The sequence below is a fragment of the Pelecanus crispus genome, chromosome 2 (genome assembly GCF_030463565.1).
Source record: "Pelecanus crispus isolate bPelCri1 chromosome 2, bPelCri1.pri, whole genome shotgun sequence".
NCBI lineage: Eukaryota > Metazoa > Chordata > Aves > Pelecaniformes > Pelecanidae > Pelecanus > Pelecanus crispus.
This window is the reverse complement of record NC_134644.1, coordinates 21,337,690-21,364,855: the sequence shown is the minus strand read 5'-3', so window position 1 is coordinate 21,364,855 and position 27,166 is coordinate 21,337,690. Positions and strand designations below refer to the sequence as shown.

The 27,166-nt window shown below is 36.1% G+C and overlaps 1 protein-coding gene across 5 annotated transcripts in view; it reads left to right on the top strand.

Moving 5' to 3' along the window:
• MLLT10 (MLLT10 histone lysine methyltransferase DOT1L cofactor) overlaps nucleotides 1–27,166 on the top strand; it is a 131,884-nt gene that overhangs the window by 89,784 nt on the left and 14,934 nt on the right. For all 5 annotated transcript variants that reach the window (XM_075704599.1, XM_075704598.1, XM_075704597.1 and 2 more), the window contains 3 exons: nucleotides 5,510–5,688; nucleotides 22,620–22,737; nucleotides 24,096–24,168. In XM_075704599.1, coding sequence (XP_075560714.1) covers nucleotides 5,510–5,688; nucleotides 22,620–22,737; nucleotides 24,096–24,168 — 370 coding nt within the window. The remainder of the gene's footprint in view (nucleotides 1–5,509; nucleotides 5,689–22,619; nucleotides 22,738–24,095; nucleotides 24,169–27,166) is intronic.

Below are 27,166 nucleotides of genomic sequence, written 5' to 3'. Positions count from 1 at the left end.
TTTCGAAATCTTGTACTTAAAAGTGTACCTGTGGAAATGAAAGTCTAATTGAGGACTGTACTGACTGAGCTTGGTTTAAGCAACTCATGTGTTGTTTCATGTTGGTTAGCTGGTATATGTATTGATCACTGTTACAGTTTATTGAGGAGTGAGTGAGTTCTGTAACACTGCTAGCATGTGTGGTCATTAATGAATGTGGGATCAAGTATAAAATAACATTGTTCACTATAGCAGGTGGGACTAGCTGAGCAGAGGAGTAGACCACTTTGGTAGCTACGTGGATCAGTTATGATCCATCACCCTCCACCCCGTTATTGAATACACTTCTGAATGACTGTAGATAGCTGTACAGTCACGATCATGAACATAAGAATGGAAGTAGGCAGAAGAGATTGACTAAACATCTTTTGCTAGCTGAGTTGTCAAGGATTTGGGGTTAATTTTAATGGAGTTTGATAGCAGACTTCAGATGATATGACCTTGTTCTCAGATCACTGATTCATCATTTACGTGACACTGCAATGCCAAATCGTGTTCCTCAGTGGCGTGAAGGTTCTTGTCAAGTATTTTGGGTTTTGACTATAAATCCAATCTATGGAGTATTTTCAAAGGGAATAATTATGGCAGTCTGCCTTCTGTCAATAGGTATGAAACTAGAATAGTTGTTCCATTTTGAAAACATGTATACCTGTATTTTGTTGCTTCTCTCCTCCCCTCTACCACCAGCGGTGTATATTCTTTGAGTCTGGAAGCTTTTTTCCCCTTCTACTTCATCATGGAGAGGACACAGAATGCCCTTTATAAAAGGAGGGTATTGGCTGTTGATCTGTGACAGAGGCTGCTGTGCTTCCATCAAGAAAGGACCCCCAGTCACTGAAGGGGAGGGAAGTGCTGGCTTGTTATCAGGCTGCAGATCAGTAACTATCATTTCCATGCACTTCTAGAACTGTTACTGCAGAATCTTGTAGAAACCTATAGGAAAGTGAACTCTACCACTTTGCTCATCAAGCAGCAGGAAAACAGCTTGATTATTTGATTCTTAGATTTCAAGTTTCTTCATGAAGGAAACAGGTTGGCCCTAGTATCCAAGCTATAGTTTCATTATCTCTGATGAATTGAAATGAAATACTGTTGCTAGCTTGGCAGTTTCAAACACAACTTACTTTCTTCTCTTTTTAGACAACCTGTTTGTAATTGCTTGTGGTTAGCATTAGATTCACTTTGGTTTATGTCCATATTACAAAATAACAAATAGTGGGATATTTCTTCCACTATTAACATTCTACTGGAATAGAACATGTTCTTTCTTGTGTAACTAAACTTAATCCATTTTTCTACATGTTTAGTTACTAATTAATGGACTGCTTCATTCAAAGGCACTTTTTCATTTTGCTCTATACAGAAAGTTGTCATGGTTTTAGGGGAGACTTTGAGATCACAAGTGAAGGTACTGAAAACATGCATATAGCTTTAGTTTTTGTAGGGAAGTTCTTGTTCTTATAACTCAAAGTTTCCTGCCCCATGTCCGTCTGTCCTCCCCCAAGTAGGAAGGTTCTGTAGTTCTGTGCAACTTTTGTGGGGTTGCAAGTTTACATTTCTAAAAAAAAACCTCTTTGACCAGATTCTGCTTATTCCTTAAGTTTTGGCAAAATGCTAGGATCAGCAACCTATGATAGATATCTCAAATAACTTCCTCTTTTCACAATTGTTGCAAGAGTTTCAAGTTACTGACTTTAAAAAGTAAATAGAGCTTTATGGTAGGGAGAACATTTTCCTAGCTTCCTAAGGAAGCAGTCTACCTGTTGTCTCTCTTGATTTTGGCCCGCAGTAAGCTTTGAGCCTGTTGTCCAATTTCGAGCAAACCTGGTAAAGGAGTCTAAAATATGTAAGTTCCTGCAATAGGAATGGACAGTGTACGGCTACAAGAGTTTACCTGGTTTTTGTCACTTGCTGAACTAGGCAATCACCAGCACAGGAAGGCAATATAAGGGAGCTGAATAACGCAGGGGGCTGTAGTACTAGAAAATAAAAAGAATGGAGGGGTTTGTAGCTAGATACAGAAATCGTGGTGGGAAAGCTTAGTGTATTGATGTCACCTGTGAGGTACAACACTGTCGAAAGCCAGAATTTTATCTGTTTTGTTTATTCTTATGCTCATGGAACTACTTATTTTTGAGATTTTTAATAAAATCACTAAAATTATTCTGTGTGCCACTTGGTGTATGTTCCTGCATGGCTAGTTCTGACTTGAGGCTATTTTGTTTTTCACTCTTCTTGAAGTTCTTTTATTTCCTCTTATCTATTTCATCATTGATTGTCAGCAAAAAGAATACATTTTTTCCAATCTGCATAACCTGATGTGTTCCCTGCTCTGTAGTACTAGCCTTCTGTGCTAAGCAGGCAGTTATTTGTTGTCCAGAGATGCTTGCTTGCTTTTTTTTTTTTTTTTTTTTAAAGTTGCCTTTTTGTTAAGCCTTTCGCTCCAGCAATGCAGGCTATACATGTATACATGCATTTTGTCTGTCAGAACCTGAAACCATGTTCTGCAGCTGTATTAGTGGTGTTAAGCACAGTCAAACTTTATCTGAACAGTGTTACATGTCCATTTCCACCTGTAGTTGAAGAACTGTGTTCTGTTTAAAGTGCTGAAGATTGTATTTAACCATGCTGTTTATGTCTCTGGCAAATTACACAACACCGTTCATCACAAGCTATAGCTGTTTGGCTTTTCAGTAATATGGGAGGGACTTCAAGGCGGTTTGTTTGTTTTAAACATTAATGTGGTTTATAGTGATTCGTTCAGGCATTCGTTATTATTCCTTTCTGATCCAGAAAAAGTGATTTATCTCTCCCAAAACCCCAAAAGGACAACTTGATATGTTTGAGACATTTTAAATATGTACTTTATTGGCTTTCTAATATGATATGCACATAGTTTTTATACAGATATTTTTGAAATGGTGTGAAAATCAAGGATTTATTTGTATGTTCAGCATACAGTTCTTATTTGAATGCTTGCATGGAGTAATATCTTGGTTGCATGACCAGTTCCAGAAGGTGCTTGTACTTTATGTATTAAGTAAGGTATTGCTAAATGGAAATACTTAGCCCAGAGTGTGCAGATAGGTCATATTTGTCCTGTATTTGGCAACAGCAACAAACGGTGAGTGTTTTTAATACTACTACTACTGGCAACAAATAATAGCTTACCTCATTCCACTGGCAAAATAGTTTACTACTTCTCTTTCTTTTGAAATAGCTTTTTGCCTGTGATTTTATAACTATCTGCTTGTTTTAAGAGGAAGAATAAACCTTATCCTTAAAATAGAAGCAGCAGCTACTCTACAGTTATTAAATATGTAAGATTTTGAAAAATTAAGAAAAAAAAAATCTAGAATAGCTTTAAAAATCTTGGAGTTGTTTTACCTTTCTGGCAAAATATCTTTCTTTTTTGCTACTTAATTCTCACCAAAAATTTTGTTTTCCCAACTCATTATCATTGATGTGTTATGAGAGTGATAGCATTTGTGGTGATGAGCTCTTACGATTTGATCATGAGTGTTGTGATATTTCATTATTTTTACCCTTAAAATTAATGGTTCCTGGAGCCAGATAATTGCATGCAAATCTCATCTTTTTCAAGAATGTTTGTATATTTAGTTGTTTTAATGCATTCAAAATACAAAGGGTCAAAAACCTTATCCTTTTATTAATTTGAAATCTCTGATTGAAAGCAGATTTTTTTTTTTTTTTTTAAATCTTTTAAAGATCTGGGGTATATTTCAGTTTTTGTGGTTGTAATTATAGCACATTTAAGAGTAGACTTAGTAGCAAGGCTGTTTGTTAATCATGTTCATTTTGGTGGTGTGTAGGGACAAACCTAGAGCAGGATCCATAGAATTTACTGTCTAGTTAGATGAGGCAGATGTAATTGGACAAAGGTCATAACAAAATGAACACTTTAAGGATCTTAACTGCTAGTAATGCCATAACCGTAGATATTGGGATGGTGACCAAAAGAAAAAAAAAAAAAAAAAAAAAAGAGGGGAGGATGACCCAGGAAGGTGTGCTAAATAGAAAAAGATACAAAGGTCAGTAGAAAAGCAGAGCAGGTATGGAATTGTGCTATGATGAAGAGATTAAGAGATTGGGGAGAAAATGATAAGAAGTCACTAACCTCAGGCAGGAAAAAAGTATTGTCAGAATGTGTCTTCAGCTGGTTTTTTCGTATCTTCTTTCTCTGCTGGGTCTGGTTGGTTTTCTCTTCCATTTTTCTTGACAGGTAATAGAGGCAGGGAATTTAAGATGCGTCAGTGTTTGCATATTATGTGTGGGTTTGGATGATGTTAGTCTCCCTTGACTGCCTGTGCTCAGAGGGATTGCTGGGTGGCGAGCGGTGTTTTAACATTACGTATCTTCTTATTGCCACTGCCTTCTTCAAATCATTATTTGTATGAGTGACAAACTAGCTCCACCTTTGCCTTCTAACTGGCATTTCAGTTCTGTTGCTTTTTTTGATCTAACCATGTTCATTCTACTTCTGTTTACTCCCTGTGGCACTCTTCCTCTAACTGCAGTTCAGTGCTACCATGCTTGATATTCCTTGGCCAGCTGACAGCTCACTTATCTAATGCACGTGGAGCCTAACAGTTTCATAGACAGGTACTACTTCTTGTCCTGGGCTTCTGGTCAGTAGGGTTTTTTCCCAACCTATATAATGAACTTTACCCTGCATGTAGATGAACAGAAGTAATGGCTTCACAGAGGGGTATGAACTCTTCCTATTTAAATTGCTAACGTACGGGTCTGACTAATGTTAACATGTTTAGTCATTTACTGGTTGGCTGTTCTAGCAGAAACGTTAGTCAAGCATTCTTAGATCACGAATGGAGTTTTAGTTTGTGAATAAACAAAATACCACCAGTTCTACCAGCAAATCTGAGTATTCTGTCCTCAGACTTGCTGTCAATATTTTTCTGAAAATACACAAGCAATCCTTAGTTGCGAAAATTACAGTTTTGGACAAATGTGTGTTGTTCAGAAACATTTTACTTTAAAGTTAAAAAGTATTTTTCCATTTGTATTGTGTATGTTCAGTTATATAGCCCAATACTTCATTCTTTAGCTACTTTAACTTTTACAGTAATTCATTGAAAGAACAAACTCTGATAGCAGACTCAGTTGAAGGCAGGCATTTTAGCCAAAAATTCTGCTACTGTTAATATTTGAGCAGTTTGTAATGCGCATAAATATTTGATTTATCACACATGTTTTACAAAAACTTAGAACTGAATCAATCTGTGTTCCCTGAACTGTAGACTGTCAAATGACGAGAGCACTTTTATCAATCAGCATGGTTAGAATTTCAACACAGGAACTTTCTGCATTATGTATTAAGTGATCTTGTTTGTCTTGATTCGTTTTCTACTGCATAATTACGTGGTTACTAGAAAACAGAGGGAGGGGAAGAGAGAGAGATGCATGTAATCATTTTTGTAATTTTTTTCAGGTATTTTTAGCAGCAATGATGTAGCAGTATCATTTCCAAATGCAGTATCTGGCTCAGGATCTAGCACTCCCGTTTCCAGTTCTCATTTACCTCAGCAGGCTTCAGGCCACTTGCAGCAAGTGGGAGCTCTATCACCTTCAACTGCGCCTTCTATAACTACTGTTGTTGCTGCAACTCAGGTAAACTATCACAAGAGTTTAAGATAGCAAACCATGTTATTGACCTGCTTATTTTCAATGTTAAAAGAAACAATAATTTGTTTGGAAATAGGTTAATAAACATTGTATTTGTTGTGAAAACATTACATTACAGTGGCTAGAAGTTCTCCATAATATTACCTAGTCCCATCTTTGTAGAGCACATAGATTTTTAAAAATGGTCTGTGGAAGTGTGTAGTAATAATGACTATATTATGACTAGCCGCATAAAAGCTGGTTACAGTTCATCAGTGCTCTAACCAATGTCTGTTATCAGAACAATGTTTTAAGAAAGGATTTGTAAGAGGAAAACACGTGAAGTTTTGCATGTTTCATGCAAAAATGCTGGTATCAGTTAAAGAACAGAGGGGTTTATTTGGGAGATTTGACAAATGGACAACTAAGGCTAGCCCTGGCAAAGAGGTGGCGAAGGCTGACATCTTGATAGCAAATGAAAGTTGATACAGCAAATGAAAGTTGATATATATATGCTACAGTTTTGTATTTGAAAGGTCATACAAATGAAGATATGTAGTTCATGTTTGATGGTGAAGGGATAAGGGGGGCGCTGGAGGGGTGCAGAAGGGTGACATAGTCAAAGTAATGAACCAGAAAAAATACCTTTATGGTAGTATTTTGTATGAATTTAAGTTGGGCAAGATTGCATTTATCAAGGCAAGAGAGTACAAAGTTATAGTTGTAGAGAGCCACCATGATTAGAGTATAAGTATGAAGAAATACTGTACTGGACATGATGTTTTTATACTTCATGTTTCTTGTATTTTTCATTTTCTGATGGGAATCTGTTTTACAATGAATGTATCAAATATATCTTTCTTTTGTGTGCATATAAGCGATCAACTGTTATTTTGTAGAGTCTGCAGTCATTTTAAGATAGTGGATATAAACCTGAAGAATTAAAATCCAGCTTAATACATACACACTTACATGCCTCTGTGTGTGTGTACGTGCACACATGTGTGAGTATAGTATATGTATAGCAGAAATAATATGTGCAGGCCAATACATAGTGCATTTCACTATCAAATAACACTTGGTTGTTATAGGTGGCAGTTATATTTTCATGTAATTCTTCTGGACTGGTTTCCTAAAGAAATAAGGTTTGTGTTATGCCAGTGTGACTTCTGTCTTGTAACTTTGGAACCTGTTGGCCAGTTTCACACAAAATTGGATGACATCTGTGTTGCACAAATTGATAGAAACCAATTGGAGTCTTTTTTGTTTGTTTGGTTGGTTGGGTTTTTTTGTTAAATTCCCAGAGTATTGCACAACATAACTCACTGAAGACACTTAAATTGAGCAGTCTGGAGATAAGGGGAGAGGTTGTGTCATAGTTTAATCATAGATTAAAAGATTTTAAAAAACCCCGAACAAGTAGATGCTCAGTTTTCACAGTGGAGAGGTTTACCATCAGAGTCTTGGAAAGATCAGCATTATGGCCTTTTGTACAGGTCAATGTATTCATAAATGATCTAGGAAAAGGGGGAGGAACAGAAGCCAAGTTTGCTGATGATGCTAGGTTATGCAGTGAGCTATTATGAAGATTGGCTGTCACACACTGATGAAGGACCTCACCAGCCTATGTTGACAAGGTGGTAAGGGGGCAAATGAAATTCATGTTAAAGGGAAAAGGCAGTTTCTATTCAAAACAAGACAGTAGATATCAAAAGAGGTACAAGAAGAGCCATGGTAGTGAACAATGGCAAGGAACAGCATCTTTATAAGGAATGAGTAAATAGTGTAGGACTCTTGGCCTGAAAAAGAGACACTGAGATGGCATAAGATCTATAAAGTCATGAATGCCATGGATAAGTTAAATAAGCAAGAATTGTGCACCATTTGTTAAACTCTGTCAGAGCATAAATGGATTCAAAAAACGATGGAACGAGCCCATATTTAGCAGACAGGAACAGAAATACCGTAGTATTTTTTTTCCTCGTGTTGTCACAAAAAGGTGAAGTATACCCTAGGAGGTGCACTTTCTCTTGGTTTTTAGCTGAACTAGAGAGCCCCCCATAGGTTAAGTGCTTAAAATTTCTGTCCTTCTTTTGGCTCTGTTTTTTGGGAGATGTGTTGGGTTTTTTGGGGGGGCTTTTTTTGGTTGGTTGGTTTTTTTTTCCAGGAGTCATGTATCTTACCTTAGTACCTAACCTGTTTTCAAGTAGTCATAGATTTACTTGTCAGGATCCTGTTCGCAGGTACTACCATTTAAAGAGCCTTTTGGTTCTGAACTCTAAAGGGAGGTTCAAATGGTGAGAAGTTTTGGTTGACAGCCTTAAAAGGGAACTCTTGCATTTGCACAGAGAATTAACAAAGTCCTATGCTGCTTCAGTGATTCTAGGACTACACTTTGGTAACTAGGGTCTGCCAGTTGGAAACTGGTAAAGGCATAGTCCTTGTCTTTTCTTGTATCAATGGTGTCAACACATACATTTGAACTTGGTCCTTCCATCATCTGAACCATTATACAGGCATTGATATTTCAACCAAACATCATGCCTCAGGTGAGCTGTGTAGCATGACATGTCTCTTAAGTTATACTCTACAACCAAGGCACCTTTATTTGTTGTCCCAATCTTTTTTCCCTTCTGTATTCTGTGTCTTCACCATTTGCAGTTAGACTGACACTTTTCCTTTTTGTCTGGCATCCAGTAACATCCAACAGGCACGCAATGGAAATTTCCAGTTGAGGCTAAATTGCTTTAACTGTCACCTTTCTGGTTTTTTTACCCTGCTGATTTATCAGTTTTGAGAGAAACTTCCTCCAAAGAAGCTGTAGTGGTAAGAGGTGAACAGTCAGAAGAGGCTTTAAGGTCCATGGACACAGCCTCATACGTGGGGAAAATGAGTTTACAGAGTACTTTCTCCTCCATGCTAGAAAGAAGATGAATGTCTACTGTGAATTTTAAAATGTTAGGTGCTTTCATGTCCTGGTTGAGGTTTAGGATTGGTGCTACTTCTGTCATTATACCAGGCAGATTAGATGCTTTTTCTGAACTTTCAAGACTTGAAAATACCAAGCAGGTCTCCCCACTGGAAGCGTCTTTGATTCATGCTAAATCATGACAACCACCTGTAATGTGCCTTTGTTGTTCCTGGACTCTGGGAGTCTTTTTCAGTTTCAGTTCATGAGATCCTTACCAGTGGTTGAAGAAACTCAGTCAAGAGAGCCTGTTTTACCATGCAGTTGTTCTCCAATTCGAGAACCATTTTTTTTCATGCAGTTATCATAAATGATTATACTTCAAGGGTTAGAGTTTACCTACCTAGTTCTGCAAAGTTTCATCAGAGTGCTGTGTCTGCTTACTGGGCTCTCGTGGATGTATTCTCAGTGTTTACCCACCTCTTGACCATGAAAGTCTTCAAATAACTACGTGCTAATGTATTTTTTGTGTAGTGTTCCAATTAAATCAACCAAGATCCTAGCTGTACATACAATGGTTATAAGTTAAGGTAAGCTTGTGCCTCGATAGCATGTAAAAAGTAATAAGTAAAAAAGAAGGTTTTACTCAAACTATTAGTTAAGAGAGCAAGTATGCCCAAACCTTGGTTGCTCAGCTATTTCATTAGGATGGCAGACGTGCAATTGGAATAGTACTAAAAATTGGAACAGCCTCTAAGATGTGCTGCTAAGGTGCACTCCTTTAAGATTGCAGCTGTTAAGGTTTCTTAGATCTCTATTGGGCGTTTGTAGTTATGATTTTGGGGACATGATATATTTGTCAATTTTTGATGGATTTTTTTTGCCTCCTTTTCTTTAAAGCCAAGGGTGTTAAATTCTAAAGATAAAGTCTTTTCTATGGGAAAAATACATTTCCATAGAATTGGTCTCAAAATTGGCTGAACTATTTTGATTAGGAGTTTATAGTAGGCATGTAATACAGAAAATTTTGTTCATAGTGTTAAGAAAACTTGCAAGCAATTGAAAGCAACTGTCCTAAAGTGAGAAAATGAGGTAATATTACTGTGCCTTTTGTTATTTTTGAATAATTGCTATGCCCATATAAAACTTCAGTGATTAAAACCCCACTGCTGCTTTTTCCTTCAACAACTAAATACTGATTTTAAAGCTTAATAAAAAAAACCCCTTGAAAATCCTGGATTTTGATTCTTTCATTCTACTGTCTAGTATGATATTTCCCATACTGTGGTTTTTGTTTGGTTTTAAGACAAAAACACAGTATGGGCCTTGTTGCAATCACCTTTTCTTTTGTGCCTCATTTTCTTCTCCCTTATGCCACTCATAATTTTTATTTCAATCTAATAAATCCAGAAGAGATTATTAGCTTGTGTTCCATGCTGTGCCATAACTGAATTTAAATGCTGGTGTTCCTCACCAGGTGGGAATCAGTGGTCTAGTAAAACTGCCGCTTGCTGGAAATGCAGATTTTTTTGCATCCTATTCCTCTTTCTTATGTGTCTTGGGCATAGCCTCAGATAGGTTACACTGCTTAATTTAGTGAGGCTTTATTAAATGCATAACAACACATTTAACAATTGCAAGAAAATAGGAAAAAAGGCATACAGGAAAGAAGGTACAGCTCACACAAATATGTCTCCTGGTTTTCTGTGAATTGATCCTCTTGCCGTGTTTGTCGGTACTGCCTGTTTTGCATGTAACAGCAAACTACTATATCCCGAAGTACTGTCTTTTCTCTTAGAAACATGCCTTTAACTTTTGCATGAATATTAATTTGTGCTCTGTTGTTGAGAAAAATAATGTTCTTGCATTTGGATTTTGAATAGTGTCTTAATTTTTCCCTGTTAAGCCAAGTCACAAGTTGCACCACTCTGAGGTCCTATGCTCAGTTTTTATCTCAGAGGTTTTCTTGTGTTTCATAATTGTAGCAGAAATGTTTGTCAGCCTGTTGTGTTGTTCTGTAGCAGTTTGCTGTATTGCTCTTGCTTATAAGTTAATCTTAGTGACGAATGTATGTTCATAAAAAAAGCGGTGACCTGGGTGCCTCGGTATCTTTTGGTATTGTACAACAGGATTTGTTTTCTGCTTGTCAGAAAATGGTGGTTGTTAGATTAAAAATTTTTGGTTTTAAATTTTGACTTAGTAGATTTAATGTTTTATAATGAAATGTTTGCTGCTTTGGTTGAGATTGAGATTGAAATCAATGGAGCTGTCTATTCTTTTTGATGACTTAAATGAGTGAAATTACCATGCTGGTCCTCTGTGGCCGTTTGTTTCCGGTGTCTCTACGTTCAGAATACCAAGATCAGATTGCAGAAATGGAAGTAAAGGTTTTTTGAATGGGTTTTCTTCCAGTCATTGATTATTAAAGCCGTATCTCAGACCATATTCCTTTTAAGAAAAAAATACATTTAAGTATCTTGTAATCTCATTTCAATAGTAGTTTTAGTGGGAATGGAAATGACATGTAGTGGTTTCTTTAAGACACACAGCCTTTTATTTTAAACATTTGTAGCTCATCGACTCTTTGGTGGAGGTATTGTATGATTCAGTAATGTATGATCTTTACATTATAGTAACCAGTTTATTCAGAAATGTTCAGGATTTATTATTCTGGAAATTTAATATGATCAAATTGTGACTTTGTGGATGATTTTTTTTTTTCTCCCATGTGATGGTATCTGTGCTCTTAGTGACTGTAATAAGCACATTTGTGAGGCAATTTCAAGCAATATTGCACATAGTTGTCACTAACCTGTTTCACAGATACAATCCAAAAGATTATTTTCTCTTTCTTAAGACAGAGAGAAAAATGTTTTTTGCTAGTGGGTTCTTCTTTCTTTTTTAAGCTGTTTTTCTTCCTCTGCAGCTTCTGTTTTATTTTCTTCCTGAGTTCCCATCTCTTACTTTATGCGCTGTGCTTCCTTTGCCACAGAAGCAGTTAATAAAGACAAGGAAAAGGACAAGAAGTGTCTCTAACAGCAGTGCTTATGGTTTGCACGGAGATAGGGAAACTGAATAGTTCCTGTTTGTTACTCTTTTTAGTCCAGGATTTATTTGTGATGGCATGATAGGTCCACTTCAACATCGTGTAATGAGCTACTACCTCCATGGTGGAGATGTGATAATTGGGAAGGTAGGTGCTGCTACTCAGTTGCAATTCTAAGTGAAATAAGTTTGCTTTAATCACTTCCGTTATCCCTTCTGAAGTTCATTTGGCTTTACTCCCCTTAGGAGCAGTAGAAAACCAGCAGGGTTTTCTTTAGCATTCATGTAGTGGTGGTTATCCTCCTTTGTCTGATCCAGCTTTTAGAGGGAGATAAGGCTAATTTTTTTTTTTCAATAGATTTAGAGTTATTTGTTAACAATAGAGGAATGTGAAAGCTCAGGAGTCCTGAGATCTTTTCAGATTCTGAATGTAGGGCACCTGATGTTTCAGATGCTTCTGTCCTGTGGTTTTTATTTTCTCACTTTCTGAATTAGTGTAGTCCTTAATTTTGGATCTCTGTAGTCCCCTGCTTTTTTTCCACATCACCAGTTTACCCTATTTTTGGCTTCCTGTTTTAGTGTTGGGTTGGGTTTGGTTTGTTTGTTTGTTTGTTTGTTTTTGGGTTTTTTGGGGTGTCCCCCCTCCCCCCCCCCCCCCCCCCCCGTCATAGTTTCTCTGCTCATTATTTTGCATGCTATCAAGGGAACTTTCTCCTCTTTTTCTTCTATTCTGGCACCCATGGGAAAATAAGTGAAAACACAGGAAAAAGGAACTCTACTCTTAGTTCTTGCCCCTATCATCAGAGGAGTTAGGATGAGTTTTGGGAGTAATATTATTTATACCTTCCAAAACAGGGGTGGAATTATGAGGGAATTTAAGAGTACATCTCCAATGAGTAGTCCTTGCTGAAAACTCAAGTTGAGAGGTTTTTTTGCAAGTCTTCAGAAGGGGGATTTGGGCATTTTCATAGGACGGTAAAATGCACACACCTGATTGATACTGCTGCCAAGTTTGCAGTTCTAGCCTCAAATTATGGAAGTTGTATTCTCAAATTCAGTATGGCTGAGGAAGATACTCCTCCACCCACTTCTGTTTCCCAGTCTTGCTCAGAGAAACACACCCTGTTCCCTGTTGGGGTTTTTTGTGGTTTGGTTTTTTTTGGGTTTTTTTAAATCAAATATTCAGCTCAAAGTAAAAGTGAGGAAGGGAGAAAGGTTTCAGGTTAAGCATCTGAAGTTTGCTAGAGCTGGGCAGGCAATAGTGTAAGTCCGTTTAAGGGAAGTTTCTGGGCCATCCTCTCTGTGGGTACTCTAGAAAATGGCAGGCCTATTAGCTGTCAGTGTTTTCCTTGGGGCGTAGAATGAATACATGAAAAAAGACAAATTGCCATCAGTTCTAGGACATTGGGATATGACAGATGTGACAATCTCAGGCTTAAGTAACCTGCACTAGGTGGTTAGCTGCTTAAGTGAGCTTCCTGCTTTGCTCCTAAGTGTACACATCCACAACCATGTGTAATGGCTGAAATTAAGAATTTAGTATAACACACTTTGGATCAGAACATTTTAAGACTTAAAACTAGAGATTTTGAAATTATCTCAACAAACTTATTTAAGCAATAATCCTTTCTTGCAAAGCAAAGGAACTTATCCTAATTATGGTAAATTACATATGTAATCAAGAGATGATTTCCATAACTTAGGGAGACCCTTATGTTCTTTTTACTTTTTTTCAGGCCACTTCCTGAACTCTGTTTCTTAATATAGAAAGAGTTGAGATGTTGAATGCCAGAATAGCTCTTATGAAGTCCAGAGTGGAGATAGTATAGATTTCTACTGCTTATCTGCAAAGCTAGTAATGGGTGGGTGCCTTGCAGTGAAACCTCTCACCCCTTAGAAATCAGTCATTTATATAAAGCGTAGACAGCGCTTATGACAATATGTTAATATATTGCTAAATTTCTCCAAAATATGCTTCCTCTGGTGATCGTGACATCAAGTCATACCAGTCTTTTCCTTTCACTGATACTAATTCATTTGATGTAATCTAGAGTTAAGTGATCTTTCCTGCAGATAAACGGTATGTTTTGTAAGTTCCATTGGTTAATTTTTTAAAGTTCAATTTATACATTGCCATATGGTGTGTAGTGTGGTGTGTTTTTTGTTGTTGCTGTTTTGTTTTCTTTTTTAAAGATCCAACATAAAAGTAGCAGGCTTTACAAATTTGTGGTCAGTTTGGTTGTATTTTCTGCATTTGTCTTTCTAAAGATGATTTGTATTACCTTTAATATGAGTGGTAATTAAAAAGAGAATATAAAAACATCTGGAGATCATGATATTGCATGGTTTAAGCAGTATGCTTCCAGAAAAAGGAAATCATATCCTTACTGTGGTACTAGAATTCTCTAATCAATAGAAACTGTGGTTACATGAAAACCAATTAACATATTTTATGTGACTATCAGAACACCTCTTGATGATAAGATCTCTCAAAAGAAGTTCCTGCCACTGGGTCAAAGGTGAAATATCAACATGGATCACAGACTGTTTGGATGCTGAAATTACTCTGTTCTTCTTATCTCATAACTTAAGAAAAAGATAGAAAAGGAAAAGCCAGCACATCCAGAACAAAAAGAAATAATTCTTAATAGAATATGGTGCTCATCCTTGGGACTCATTGCCACAGGAAATTGCCAGTACTGGTAGATTTAGAAGGCGTGCTAAATGCATCACTTGGTATGTTGTAGACAGAGAGGGGTTTGGTATTGTGGTGTAAGATGTCAATGCAAAATAGTGACTTTCCTTCCAAAACCACTAAACCGTATTTGTGTCACAGCCACTTACATTTAAGAGCCTTGCAAAATTAAAAATGTAAAAGAACCATGCTAGTAAAGGATTTTCCATCTAAATTTTCTTGTTTGTCACTTAAAATCTGTTTTAATTGCTTGTTACTTCTAGGCAAAATGGGTCAAAATCTAATTTTCTTCTCATTCAATCTAACTGAGGTTTTTTGGGGTGGGGGTGGAGGGGAGTAGCAAGGAGGAAGAATTTACAGCCAGAGGGAAAATTCCTTCTAACATGTGACTCAATGAGAAGAACAAAGGAATCATAGTTGCAAGTAATCTAGTATTTAGCCCAATTAAAATCTTTACTTTTTGTATTTTCCTTTTGCTTCAGTAAGATTGTCTTCATGTTAGACTTATGCAATATACAGGTAGTATGAAAGGCAGTTGCATGATTTTGCGCAGTGCTGCATGCTGAGACAACTGCATCAATGTTTCGGTCTAGCAATAAATGTTTTCTGCCTTCAAGCTGAAGCTTATTTAGCTTGGCTTATCTGGTGCTGCTGTAGCAACCATCAGTCTCCAGGCAACTGAGGCACATTGACCTCTTCGTTGAACTGAGTGTAGCACTACTTCAATTTAGCTGCCTGAGACAATAGTAATGGTGTTGAATGTGAAAAATGTGAAATTTTCTGGTCTGTATGCAATAGAAAGAATAAATAAAAAATATTCAGATGAAACCAAATGTTTAGGTTTGACTTGAAAAAGATTTCAAGTTTACATGGTGTATGCTTTGTAACAAGCCACAAAGTTCATTGCTGAGGCAGTGCTCTTATAGGCCTTGTATAAAATGTTGAGAATCTTGCAAGCGTTTTTACACAGCAGTAATTTGGCTGGCTATTGTAGGTGCTTTTTTCATCACTTAAGTTGCAAAGACTATTGAGGTTTATTTAGAAAGTTAAAATGTCAATGTTTGTGAATAAGTGGCTGATTCTTTATTATTACTAATTTTGAAATTATAGATTATCTTGAAAGTAGTTACTTTTCTCTCAGATCCATTATTTGCCATATTACAAGTGTCTGGCTTTCTTTGGAATACTTACGTGAGGAAATCAGATTACTTTATGGGTATACTGGGTTTGTTTCGTAATCAAGTCATTCTTTCTGCTAGTCAATATGAGAGTGAAGTTGTGATTCCTGATCTATAGGTTAATGTTCTTAAGGAAAACAGATTCTTGGGTAAGATATTGCTTCCATTGTCTATGTAGAGCACATACAGGTTAAGTGCTATGAAGGCAGAAGTAGATGGAAAGGATGGAGGAACAAACTTGAGGTAAAAGGGATTTCTGTCGAAATGATAGCTCGGTTTCCAGTTAGGTTTGTGGGGGAGGTGGAGGAAACGCAGGGTCTTATCTCTGTAAAGCCTCCTTTTAAAAAACAAAACAAAACAACCCAAACCCAACCAACCAAACAAAAAAGACCTCCTAATGAGGTAGCATTCTAGTAAGTTTTTGTACAAATCTTTTTCGTGTCTGGTTTATAAATAAATAGATTTTAATTGCTTAAAATGATATAGAAGCTCCAGCTTAGTTAACATGGAAGAGATGAGTAAACTGGTAGTACAGCTGAGGTTATAGCTTTTTCACATTATTGGAAGGATAGGCCTTCTATCCATGTGGTTTTTAATGACTTGATGTGCCCTTGTTGTACACTGGGCAGAGGTATAAATTAGTTTCTGTAGGTGTGCCATTAATTTTTCATTTTGCCTTTCAAATCCCACTGTGTTTCGTAGTTGCATTTATTCATACCCTTCTTGGAAAATATTTGAGTTCTGCTGTTTGAAGGTTAGATGGTTTCATTTAATTGAAGGATTTATTTGTACATTTAATCAAAACAATTGATTCTCAAAGACAGTATTTGATTATTTGCTTGTTCATAAGCAAGTCTTCATTATGGCTAGAAGTTCAAAGTATTTATTTTTGCTAGTAGCATAAAAAGTACTAATGGTGTGAATAATGTATCCATAGGATGATTTTACATGTCATGTGTACAGTTTTCTTGACAGATTTTAATTGTAATAATTTGTACATTTGCAATTAATGCTCTTTTTGATTGAAAATTTGTTTTTTTTCTTCTAAGGTATCACAGACCCTTTTTCTGATTTCATTTTAACTTTTCCAGCCTCCTAATTAAGCTTTTCAGTTAATTCTTTTATTTCTGCCAGTTAGTGAAAACATTTACTGTAAAATTGCACCTTGATTATCTGTTTTTTTAAAAAAAAACCCAAACTTGTAAGGACTTCAAAGTGCTTGGATGGTAATGGTGGCAGTATGGGATGGGTTATCTTTTCAATCCCAATATTGCTTTCATAGAATGAATGAGTAAAAGACTACAGTGGATGTTTGGGGTTGATTCACATTGGTGACGTATGTATGATAGCAGGTGAGGTGAGGTTAGCTGTAAAAAGTACACTTTCCGCTTTCAGTCATCAATAGTGCTTGCTGTAGGCCGTTTTAGTGAAGAAGTCGATATAGTTTGCTTGACAATTAATTATGTTCAACTTATAACTATGAAAGCCAAAATACAAATTAAAAAGGTGTAAATGAAAGTATCAGTTTAGTTAAAATACATGAAGTTTTTATCATGATGCATGTTATATTATTTTGTGTTGTGCTCTTTGTTTCGAAAAGGTGTATGATGGTTTTCAGAAGAAATGTGGAAACAGGATTTTATTAAGGATTCTCTGTGTTGTCCTCAATTCCATCTGTATTTCTTGGCATATAGGAAAATAAACAGGAATTTGGAAATTTTTTAGATTGGAAACAAGGTCTAGATAAGATTTCCAAGCAAATTCCATATTTGTGGTGAAAATATTCAAGAGTTGTGTTGCAGCAAGTGATGCATGAAAAGCTGTTACGTGGCAGAACTTCCTCTTGGGCTTCCTAGAAATTTGCTTGTATTGCTGCAGTTAACTGCAGTCTGACCACCCTTCTGTGGGTGTGTATTGCCATACCAGATGAACAGCTAACAGAATTCAGAGAAGGCAACTGATGATGTGTAGCAGTGGTTCCCCCACATCTCCTAAATGAAGTTAAATGGTACCAAGAAGTACTGAAAGAACAAAAGGAAGCAATAGCACATTCTTCCCGTTGCTTTGAATACCCAAGAAAAGCCAACTGTTACATGCTCCCCATAGTGTAACTGGCCTTAAAAATTCTAGGGATAAAAGTAACTTTTCTTCACTTGTCCAAGTTAAGCTAGGAAACATAAGGCCAGGTTGCTTTTGCTGCTATCACCTGATAGGCAGCTCTTTTCACTTCTCAAGAAAAGAGATTTTTATATATGTATATTATAATTTTTTTTACTACCATTATGTACATAGCATTAAAATTCTTGAATAGCTAAGCTCATTTAATTGCAATGCAGGTTTTAATTTTGCTGTTCTTTCCGATAGTACATTGTTCATATAAATGTTGCTTGCCATTGACCAAAACCCATCAGTTTAAGATGAGTTCTAGATGAAGTGAGCTGATGTTAATATTTGGTCTAGTGCTTGAATTTCCTTCCATATTTCATGAAGCTAGACAATTGGATGGAAAACATTAGTAACCCCACATCAGAAGTGTAGCAGAACAGCTTGCAGAAAATTTAGCTTTAAACTTCATCTACATCAAATTTTTTTTATACAGTTTCTAATAGTAGTTGGCCGTAAGTAGTTGTTGGTGATACCTAGTGCTCTTGATTTCTTTACTTTGTGTTAAGAGGAACAAGGGGTAGTTTTGCACTTTCTGTCACAGCATCATGCTGTGATGAAGAACCTAGTATGATTGGTAAATGGTATGACCCCAACCACATTAATCTGGTAGTCATACTTCAAGGGATATAGACAGCAATGATACGCTTTTATTTTAAACAAGAAATAAAAATAACCTTTGAAATTATTGTTCTCAAATAGATATTGGCTGAAGTAGGTAATTAGATGATCTGTCGCTAACTGTAAAGCATCATCATAATATAATGCAAAGCTACAATATAGTAATGAATATCTTTTAAAGCAGAGGGGGAAAGGGATGTTGATTGGATATATACTGATTAAGAAGCTGTCTTGGAATTGGTTGTTCCGGCCATCCTTGTTGTCCTATCATGAAAGGAGAAGAGTTCAGCAATGCCTTAACTACAATTAAATCCCTCCCCTTTCTTTATGGAAACTCAACTGTAGGCATTTCAGCATTAGCCTAAACAATAGTTTTGAATATGTTAAGCCCCTAACAATTAGGGAGCAGTTTGGGGCATTGACTAATGTGGAATGATGCAATTGAACCTGACAGCTTCAACAGTCAGCCTACTCATGGGACCCGAAAGTTGTTCACACTTGGTTTCATCTCTCATCACACGCTGAGTATTAAAACCTTACTGGTGTGGAGCTGAGACAGAAATGAGGCCTGTTATCAGAAAATATTTCATAGCATAAAACTTGAAAGGCACAGGGGAATAGGCATGCTCAGAGGTTCTCAAATTTTTGAGATCTAATCTAATTGTATACAGCTAAGTATTGTCTCATTTTTCTCCCCTTTGGATTTTTGCTTAAAGAACATGTAACTTTTGAAATGAAGAAATGGTTTTCCCTGGAAATTTAAGTAAATGTCTGGTTGTGAATGCAAATTGTTGTCAACTCGGGAAACTTTATAGTCATACTGTTACAGTAAAATACCATTTTGGAGTGATGCAAACAAATACAAAACTATTTTAAATATTTCAGAGGATATTTACATATACAAGTTAAATTTACTTAACTTGCAAATCTAGTTCTTTAATTACAAGAATATACTTGCACTTTCTTTCTTGCTGTAGAGAAAGTGTTTTTAAGCATCAATCAAATATCAATCATTTATTCTTATTGCACTCGGGCATTCCGTGAATTACAGTGTATCTTCCTTCTGTGTTGCTCTGCTGCTTATTGCTTTACTGATTTATTGAACATGCCATAAATGGAAGCAGTGTATTATATACCTCTAGATGGGCTTAAATCTTTCTGCTAAAATCTTTTCAGGAAAATTTGCTGCCTTTTCAAAATAAATACTTAGCAGTCTCTTTATTTTATTAGTTCATACATTTTGATCGTGTATTGTGTTGACTGTTTAAATAGAATCAGTTGAAGTAAAGAATACTACAGCTTTAAAAGTTCTGCATTTTAGAACATGTTTCAGTCCTGTGACCTTAATATGCATTGACAGGATGATTGCGCATTTTTAATAAATGCTTGCTACAGCTTGTTTCGACTCTGAGTGAAACATGAAGCTCCTATTTCACCTTTAAATAATGTAGCACTCCTCCACCTCCTCTACTTTCTTGTCAGATGAAGTCGTCACATACATAATAAAGCTTCACAAATCGTTATTCTTGTCATTTTACATTGCCATTTTAAAAAAGTATTTTACAAGTTTTTTTATTTACCTCCAGCTTACTTGAATAATTTTACTAATGTGACTTTTTCCTTTTGAGAGTTGCATAGGGTACATGATGGCTCTAGAACTTTTGTACTTCCAACTTGTTGTAGGATACCTTTACTATTGTTTTAAAGTATAAACAGGGGTTAAGCTTAGGGTGAACCACCACTTGTGAAAAAACTCAAGTTCTTGGATATTGTTTAAATCATGCTAAGTCTTTTGATCTGTTATATCAACCCACTTAGCAAACATTGTTTAATTCCTTTGATGTCTTTTGTTTTGTGATGTGATAGTTACTCAACAGACTTTAGCGACTCCTTTCAAGATACTTAGATACTTTTAGAAAGTTCTTAAAGCTATTTGGGCATGTTTTAGTCAAATAAACATGTATTCTCCTTGCTGATTATAGCTGCCCTGCCATCATGAAGTAATATATAGTTGCTGTTGCACAGTTTTAAGCAGCCTTGCAATGAGTTACGCAGAGTGAGAGTAAGTGTAGCAGTTTCTGTGTAAAGTGTGAGCAGTATGCTTACTAGAATTATGAGAAATCTTTTATAGGAAAATACTTAAAACTAAACAGAAATAAGACCTGGTTGTTTGTAGTTAAAAAAAACCCCCACAAACTATATTAGTAGAATTCATAACCTCACCCAATTTATTTAAATAAAGTATATATTGAGTTTTATTTTGCTAGTCTTGTCTCTTAGATATGGAAGGAAATAATGGTTGAATCCTGTAATCTGTAAAGTTTCTTCAGTGAAATAATTTGATTAAAAAAACCTACATTGTTTTTGAAGTAGTTTGTTTTGGTTTTGAGAGGAAAACAGCTGAAGGTTGCTAGTGAACAATAATAGCTGAGTTGGAATCACGCTATAGGCATTTATTAAGGAAAATAGCTGGAGCTGTGCAGTGTTGCTGCCTTCATCAGTGTCACACTACTAATATGTACGGTATTTCTGGAAGCTGTTATACCTGGGTAGGTGGAAATGCCTGCATTATTTTTAAGACTTACAACTAATTCAGATTAATTCCACTAAAGACATGCAATCCTCTAAAAAAAAAAACCAAACCAAACAAAAAACAAAACCAGCCGGATTTGGAGTGAAACTGTGGTTTTGTGTCTAGCAATCTTGCACATACCTTTAAACTGAAAAGTAAAAAAAAAAACAAAACCAAAACCAAAAAACCCTGATCATTGTAAGTAATTATTTGTGGCTTTTTTTAACTTTGTGACAGTAGAAGAATGTAAGTATCAGGCACAATTTCTCGCCAGTACATAGTAAATAAAGCATCATTGAAAACAGTTGTGTGAATTCATAAAAGTCCATTCATCAAGTTTAATATGTTGGCTGAAAGCCAGAACTTAATGGTAGTGTGTGATTCTTTCCAGAGACATAGTTTATACTCTGTAATATTTTGCTGTAATAACCACTGTGTTTCCCCCATCTCTTGTGTGCAGTTATACATGTCAAAATGTCCCACAAATTGAGTTCCTTACTGTTCAGCTTCTTTTTTTGTTTTTCAAAAAAAGTTCCATTTGTAAAGGTTGTTTACATTTTTTAAAAGATTAATTTTAAAACCAGTGATGACACAGTTTGTGTATCTTTGATTTTTTTTCTCTGTCTGTGTCTGCCCCCCCCCTATTTTCTTTGTTCTGAAATAATTTTTTTATCAGGTAGGATAATGCCTTTTTAATAAGCAGCCATGCCTTTTTTCCTTTGATTGCCTGTCTGTGCAACTTGGCATTTGACACAAATCTTTTCTTCGAAAGGGAAAAAGCATAAGCAGCCAAGGAAGAAGGTATTTTTATTGCGTTGGATTATGCAAGATTTTGGCCAGCCTCCTTAGCTTCATCTGTTTAAGGGTTCATTTTCGCTTGTTTGGCACAAGTCCCAGCAGAGACCTTCAGAATTGTGGTTAGCAACATGAATGAACACAAACTTTGGGAGCTCTTCAATAAGTAGAGCTGGCCAGCTGCCAAAAATACAGTTCCTTATATGGGGTCAGGGCAAAGCTGTGATTCGGCGAGCCCCCTATTGTATAGAAAACATACTTGTAATGGCTGTTTGCGTTCTTTAAAATAAAAACAAAACAAAACAAAAAAACACCAGGCCTCCAAGTCTATCAAAATAGGAAGTAACAAAATAGTGTGCAGGTTTTACTAATGACCGAGTCGAGCAAAGGAAATATGGCTCTGTGTAGTTAAACTATAGAGCTGAAAGTTGGACCTTTTGACCTCCACAGCCGGCTTGTGATGTAAGGAACCCAAGCATTTGTGAGACATCTGTTGTCTACCTGCCCTTATTTTGTAAATGGTTTAATAAGATTAAATAATTAGTAGGATAACCACATGGTCGCTATGCTACTAAGTCCTAGCATTGAGTGCATACTTCAGGATTGCAAGGAAGTCTACCCATCCTGCTATATGGTGGTTGCTTTAAAATGCAATTTAGGTATTTTTAATATTTGCTGCAGTAATTTTTTTATTAGAAGGGTTTTTTTATTAACAGATCTTGCCAACGACAAGTAAAACACACTTCAAAACCTGATATATTTTCAAAGTACTGCAATTTTGTTTCTGTACTCGCAAATGGAAAATAATATTTTTTTCTTTTAAATACATCCAGTTTTTAAAAAACATTCAACTTAAAATTAATAATTGTGCATTAGGAAGGCTTCTTTAAAATATATTTAGCATTTCTCCCCCTTTAAAAAAAAAAAAAAAGGATTCAAGTTTTAACTGGTTTCTTGCAGGCAAGCACCCTACCTGGATCTTCTCTCAGTCTGCCTCCATCCCACATGTATGGCAATAGGCTGAATCCAAATTCAGCCATGGCAGCACTTATAGCTCAGTCTGAAAACAGCCAAGCAGGTAAGCTTCCCACTGCTGGTGACAAATGTGCGACTTTACAGACTGAAGTATTTTTTAAAAGATTGTTAAATTTTACTTTTGAACTCTGCTCAGCATTTGGTGATTAAATGTCTGTATAAAGTTGTTGCGTATTGGAAGTAAATTCTCAGTTGTCCTGCAGAACATTGCGGGTTTTCTTCCCCCCACCCCCTCTTTTTTTTTTTTTTTTTTTTTTTTTTTAGCGTCTGAAATGTAAATGTTTAAGCAGAGCCATCAGCAGGCAGGAATGCAACAATGTCTCCTGTGACTTCTGTGATTGATGTGTTCAGTTCGGAGCTCTTTGCAAGAGAGTAACACAGCTCTGGGTTTTGTCGTGAATAGTTTAAACCTTTATTTGCATAATTCATGAAATTGCATTACATACGACTTCGTGTGAAAGGGATCCCGTTAGAGAACTTCTGCAGCATTTAATAATCTTGTGAATATTTACCGATTGGCGTTTTGTACTGTTGGCTCTCCTCTGCAGTTTTAATGAGCCGCTGGCTTTGCTTTGTTTCATTCCCTCCGTAAGGATTTGTTGACATGTCGTAGTAGTCATGCCTGTTTGGGGGAAGGGAATGAGTTTAGCAGTTTACCAAGAATGGATCAGTCATGTCTTTGCCCTCCAAGAGGTCGGAGGTCGCTTGACTCAGAATAGGGGGAGGGCAACCTTGAAGGGGGCAGATAGGGTTATTTTATTGAGAGGCCATAGGGAAAATAACCCTTTTGAGTCCTTCCAAGCAAAACGTTTTCGTATATTTAATGAGGCCTTTTTTGTTTGTTTTACTACATTTTTAGCAAGGGGCTTTCCTATGCTTCTGCTTATAAATAGGAATTAGTGAATTACACGCTTTCATAAAGTTTTCAGTAAATTTGCAGAATAACGTGGGCTTGTTAGATGGCAGCGGTAAGTTTAATATGTTATATATTTTATGAGTTGTTTTGGGATGCAAAGTGTTAAAAAAATACAGAGCATCAGGATTTGCTGTGATAAGCATACAGATTAGCTGTCCACAGCTGTGATTCATTACTTTCACCGTAGAAATTAAAAGTGGCTGAGGGGAGGGTACTGCAAATGCAAACCACGCTTCTGTGCTGTAAAACTGAAAGGAATGAAAGAAGTGAACATAATCCATGGCCTGGTACAGCCTCAGAAATGTGTAAGGACAACACCTTACATGCTACAGTTCAGCAATCTTAAACTAGTTAACGTATTCACTCTTCAGCAGTAACTACAGATAGAGGTTGAGATTTAACGTATTTTAAAAATATCTACATCAGCTTTAAAACTCTTATCTAAGAAGAGTCGATTTATCAGCTGTGAAATATTTACACTGCAGATCAAGATCTTGGAGATAATAGCCGCAGCCTTGTTGGCAGAGGAGGTTCACCCAGAGGAAGTCTCTCACCACGGTAAGCATTATTTACATTGGAGAGTGCAGGCAGAGGAAATGTTTTAAGATTTGGAAAGTTCACTGTCTTTTTACTAGTAACACATAAATGTTTTACAAGTCTCTTTCTCTCTCTGTGTGTGTGTATATATATACACATGTATACATATGTTTATTTTTATATAGATATATCCGTCTAAAAAAAGCCCCTAATATGTCCAGATAGCTAAAAATGTGCTGAGATTCACTTTTATATTCACTTTTATATTCACTTGAAATTACGTTTGCAAATGAAGGACTTTACTTAAGAAATGGAGGCTTGCTTTAGAGGGATTTATCTATCATTTAATCTACATGTACTACTTACCTCCTCAGATTTGTTACCATAGACATATTTTTAGTCATATTTGCAAAAATTCCCAAATCCCATAGACTTAAAGACTACAATGATCACAGGAATAAGATGGTCTGAGAAATTAAATATCAGTCAAAAATTTTGAACAAGTATTTTCTTCCCTTTCCCTCACCACTTCAAAATATGCAACAATACCTGTGGGGGAAAAAAAAAAGTACTTTATTTGTTCTCCTGCAATTCACCTCTACTACATAAGTTTGCCATAAGAATTTTGCTGGAATTGTATCACATTATTTTGTTTTAAAATACTTGCTGTTAAAATTTCAATATTGTGTTGTGAATACTTAAGTAATATTTCCCGTGTATTTTAAGTGAATCTTTGTTTTTAAAGGGCTTTATTTTCCATACTGAATCCCATATGAATTAGATTTTATAAGGTTATTACTGTATTTTTTTTTTTTCTTAGGGACTAACCATGGGGATTTTATCTTGAAAAGGATTTTAGGATAGCTAAAATAGTCGTTACACAGATACAGCATTGTAACAATGAATTTGATTGTTACAGCATGTGTTTATTCCAGTAATTTAGAAAAAATATCTCCAAATTAGGTAATTTAATGTACATGTCTGGTGTTGTTGATCTTGTATTATATTCCTTAATTAATCAAAAGACTTCTTGTCGAATGGGCTGAGACTATCCATTAAAATACTTAGGTGTTATTACCTAGTCATGAACAGGCTTTTAAGCTTTCCAATATGTGTTGCTTCTAAAACAATAAATAGAGAATTTACAAATTAGTTTAGACTGTGTTCTCAGTATAAATAGGTATATTTACATTAGCATATAAATCTTTATACACATAAGCAACATGTCTGTATATATACAGACAAGTAAGTTAATTTTCCAAAGGGAAATGGTCAACAACTAGGAAATTCCAGAACTTTTGATTATATATTAAGTAGTCTCCTTATGCATATGTGTTGTGGTAATTGCAGGTTTTAATGCCTTCTTAGTTAGTATGCAAAGGCCTGGTCTTTGTACGATTTGCAGTAGGCCATAGTTGTGTTCAGGCTGTTTTTAGGTAGAATATTTGGGAAGCTAAACGTCTTACATGTGATGCTTCTACGGAGTGTATGTTCAGGGTATATACAGTCCAGCACTTACAACATGGTCAAATTTCAGCTGTTTTTGGTGGGGATGGCAAAGGAGAACTGCATGATACAAAGGCCACCTCAGTCCACAGTTGCGGAGCTTCCTTCAGAGTATGGAAGCTGTATCACTTTGCAAAGAGCAGATAGCTTTTGCTTGGCAGTAGAGTTGTTCAAAAACAAGCCAGAAAAGGTGTGTGGGGGGGTGGGGGAGTGGGTGTCAGTGGAGAAATCACTGCTGTAGTTCCAAAATTGAAAGGTGGAAAAACTTAGGGTGAAGTACCTAGCATGGAAAAAATATAGAAAACTTACCCATTCAATTAAGTTCAGTAGTCAGCAAATTTCACCCCTGGTTTGTGTGATAAGAAAGATCATGCGTATGTCGACGTTTCTAAAATTTGTAGGTAACATCCCACCTTCCCCAGTTAAATAAGTAAGTAACTCTGATTACTTAAAATATGCTTTACAGAGAATAAAAAGCTAACTTCAAAAATCTGCTACCTGAAAACTTTGCAACTCTGAATGTTACCTGCTTTATCTATTAAAATTATTTTTCTGCAAGTTCTGACTCTCTTCCCTTTGAAGCTTATGAGATTCATAAATAACACACTTCTCCGAAAGAGCCGTGTAATTTTCAGATAGTTGCTTAAAATAAAAACACTTGCAGAAACAATTGTTTGCTGTTGATTGCTCTTTGGAGAAGATGTATGTGACTCATGAGCTGTATGGTCATTTCAAATTCATATTGTTATATCTTTGTACCCTTATATAACTGCAGTGTTCGATGTTTAAGCTGTCATATTTAAAGTTTTAATATATATGAGGAATATAAATATACCTGGTATATGTGAGGTGTTTCCATTTTGCAAAGGAATTGCTGCTTTTCCCAAGGTAGCATTCAAACTTTTTTTTACCCATACTTAACCTTAGATTTAAAAATATGTTATGTAATACCTGCATTGAAGTATGTATGTATGCCTATATCTAAATTCAGTATTGCTTACAATTAATACTATACGAGTATGAATAACTGTACCCCAAACTCAAACAAAAAACAGTTGTGCAAGTAAGCAAGGTACAAAACATGAAACAAGGGATTCGCATCTCGGTGACAGCACTGGACCTGCGCATACAGCACATTTATAATCCTATCGGGAACTGTGGTCAAGTACTATTTGGAATAAGGATTCAACCCTAGTATGCAGGAACCGTATCATGTCTAATGGTTGCGGTAGGGGTTCAGCTGGAAGAGGATGGATTGACTAATGTTGTGATACATGGAAATCTGGATTTTTTGGGCTTTTTTTTTTTTTTTCTTCCTTCTGTACAGGCTTCCAGTGAGGGATTGCAGAGGTTATACAGTCTTGTGTTGCTTTGCTTCTACCTTTGTGAAATTGATAGGAAACAGTCCTAAGCCCAACAAGATTTTTGTTGGTGATTTATAATTCAAATGGCACGTTCTGTTAGAGTAGTGTTATGCGCCCTTCAAAAGCATGCATACAGAGAAAGAAGTTGC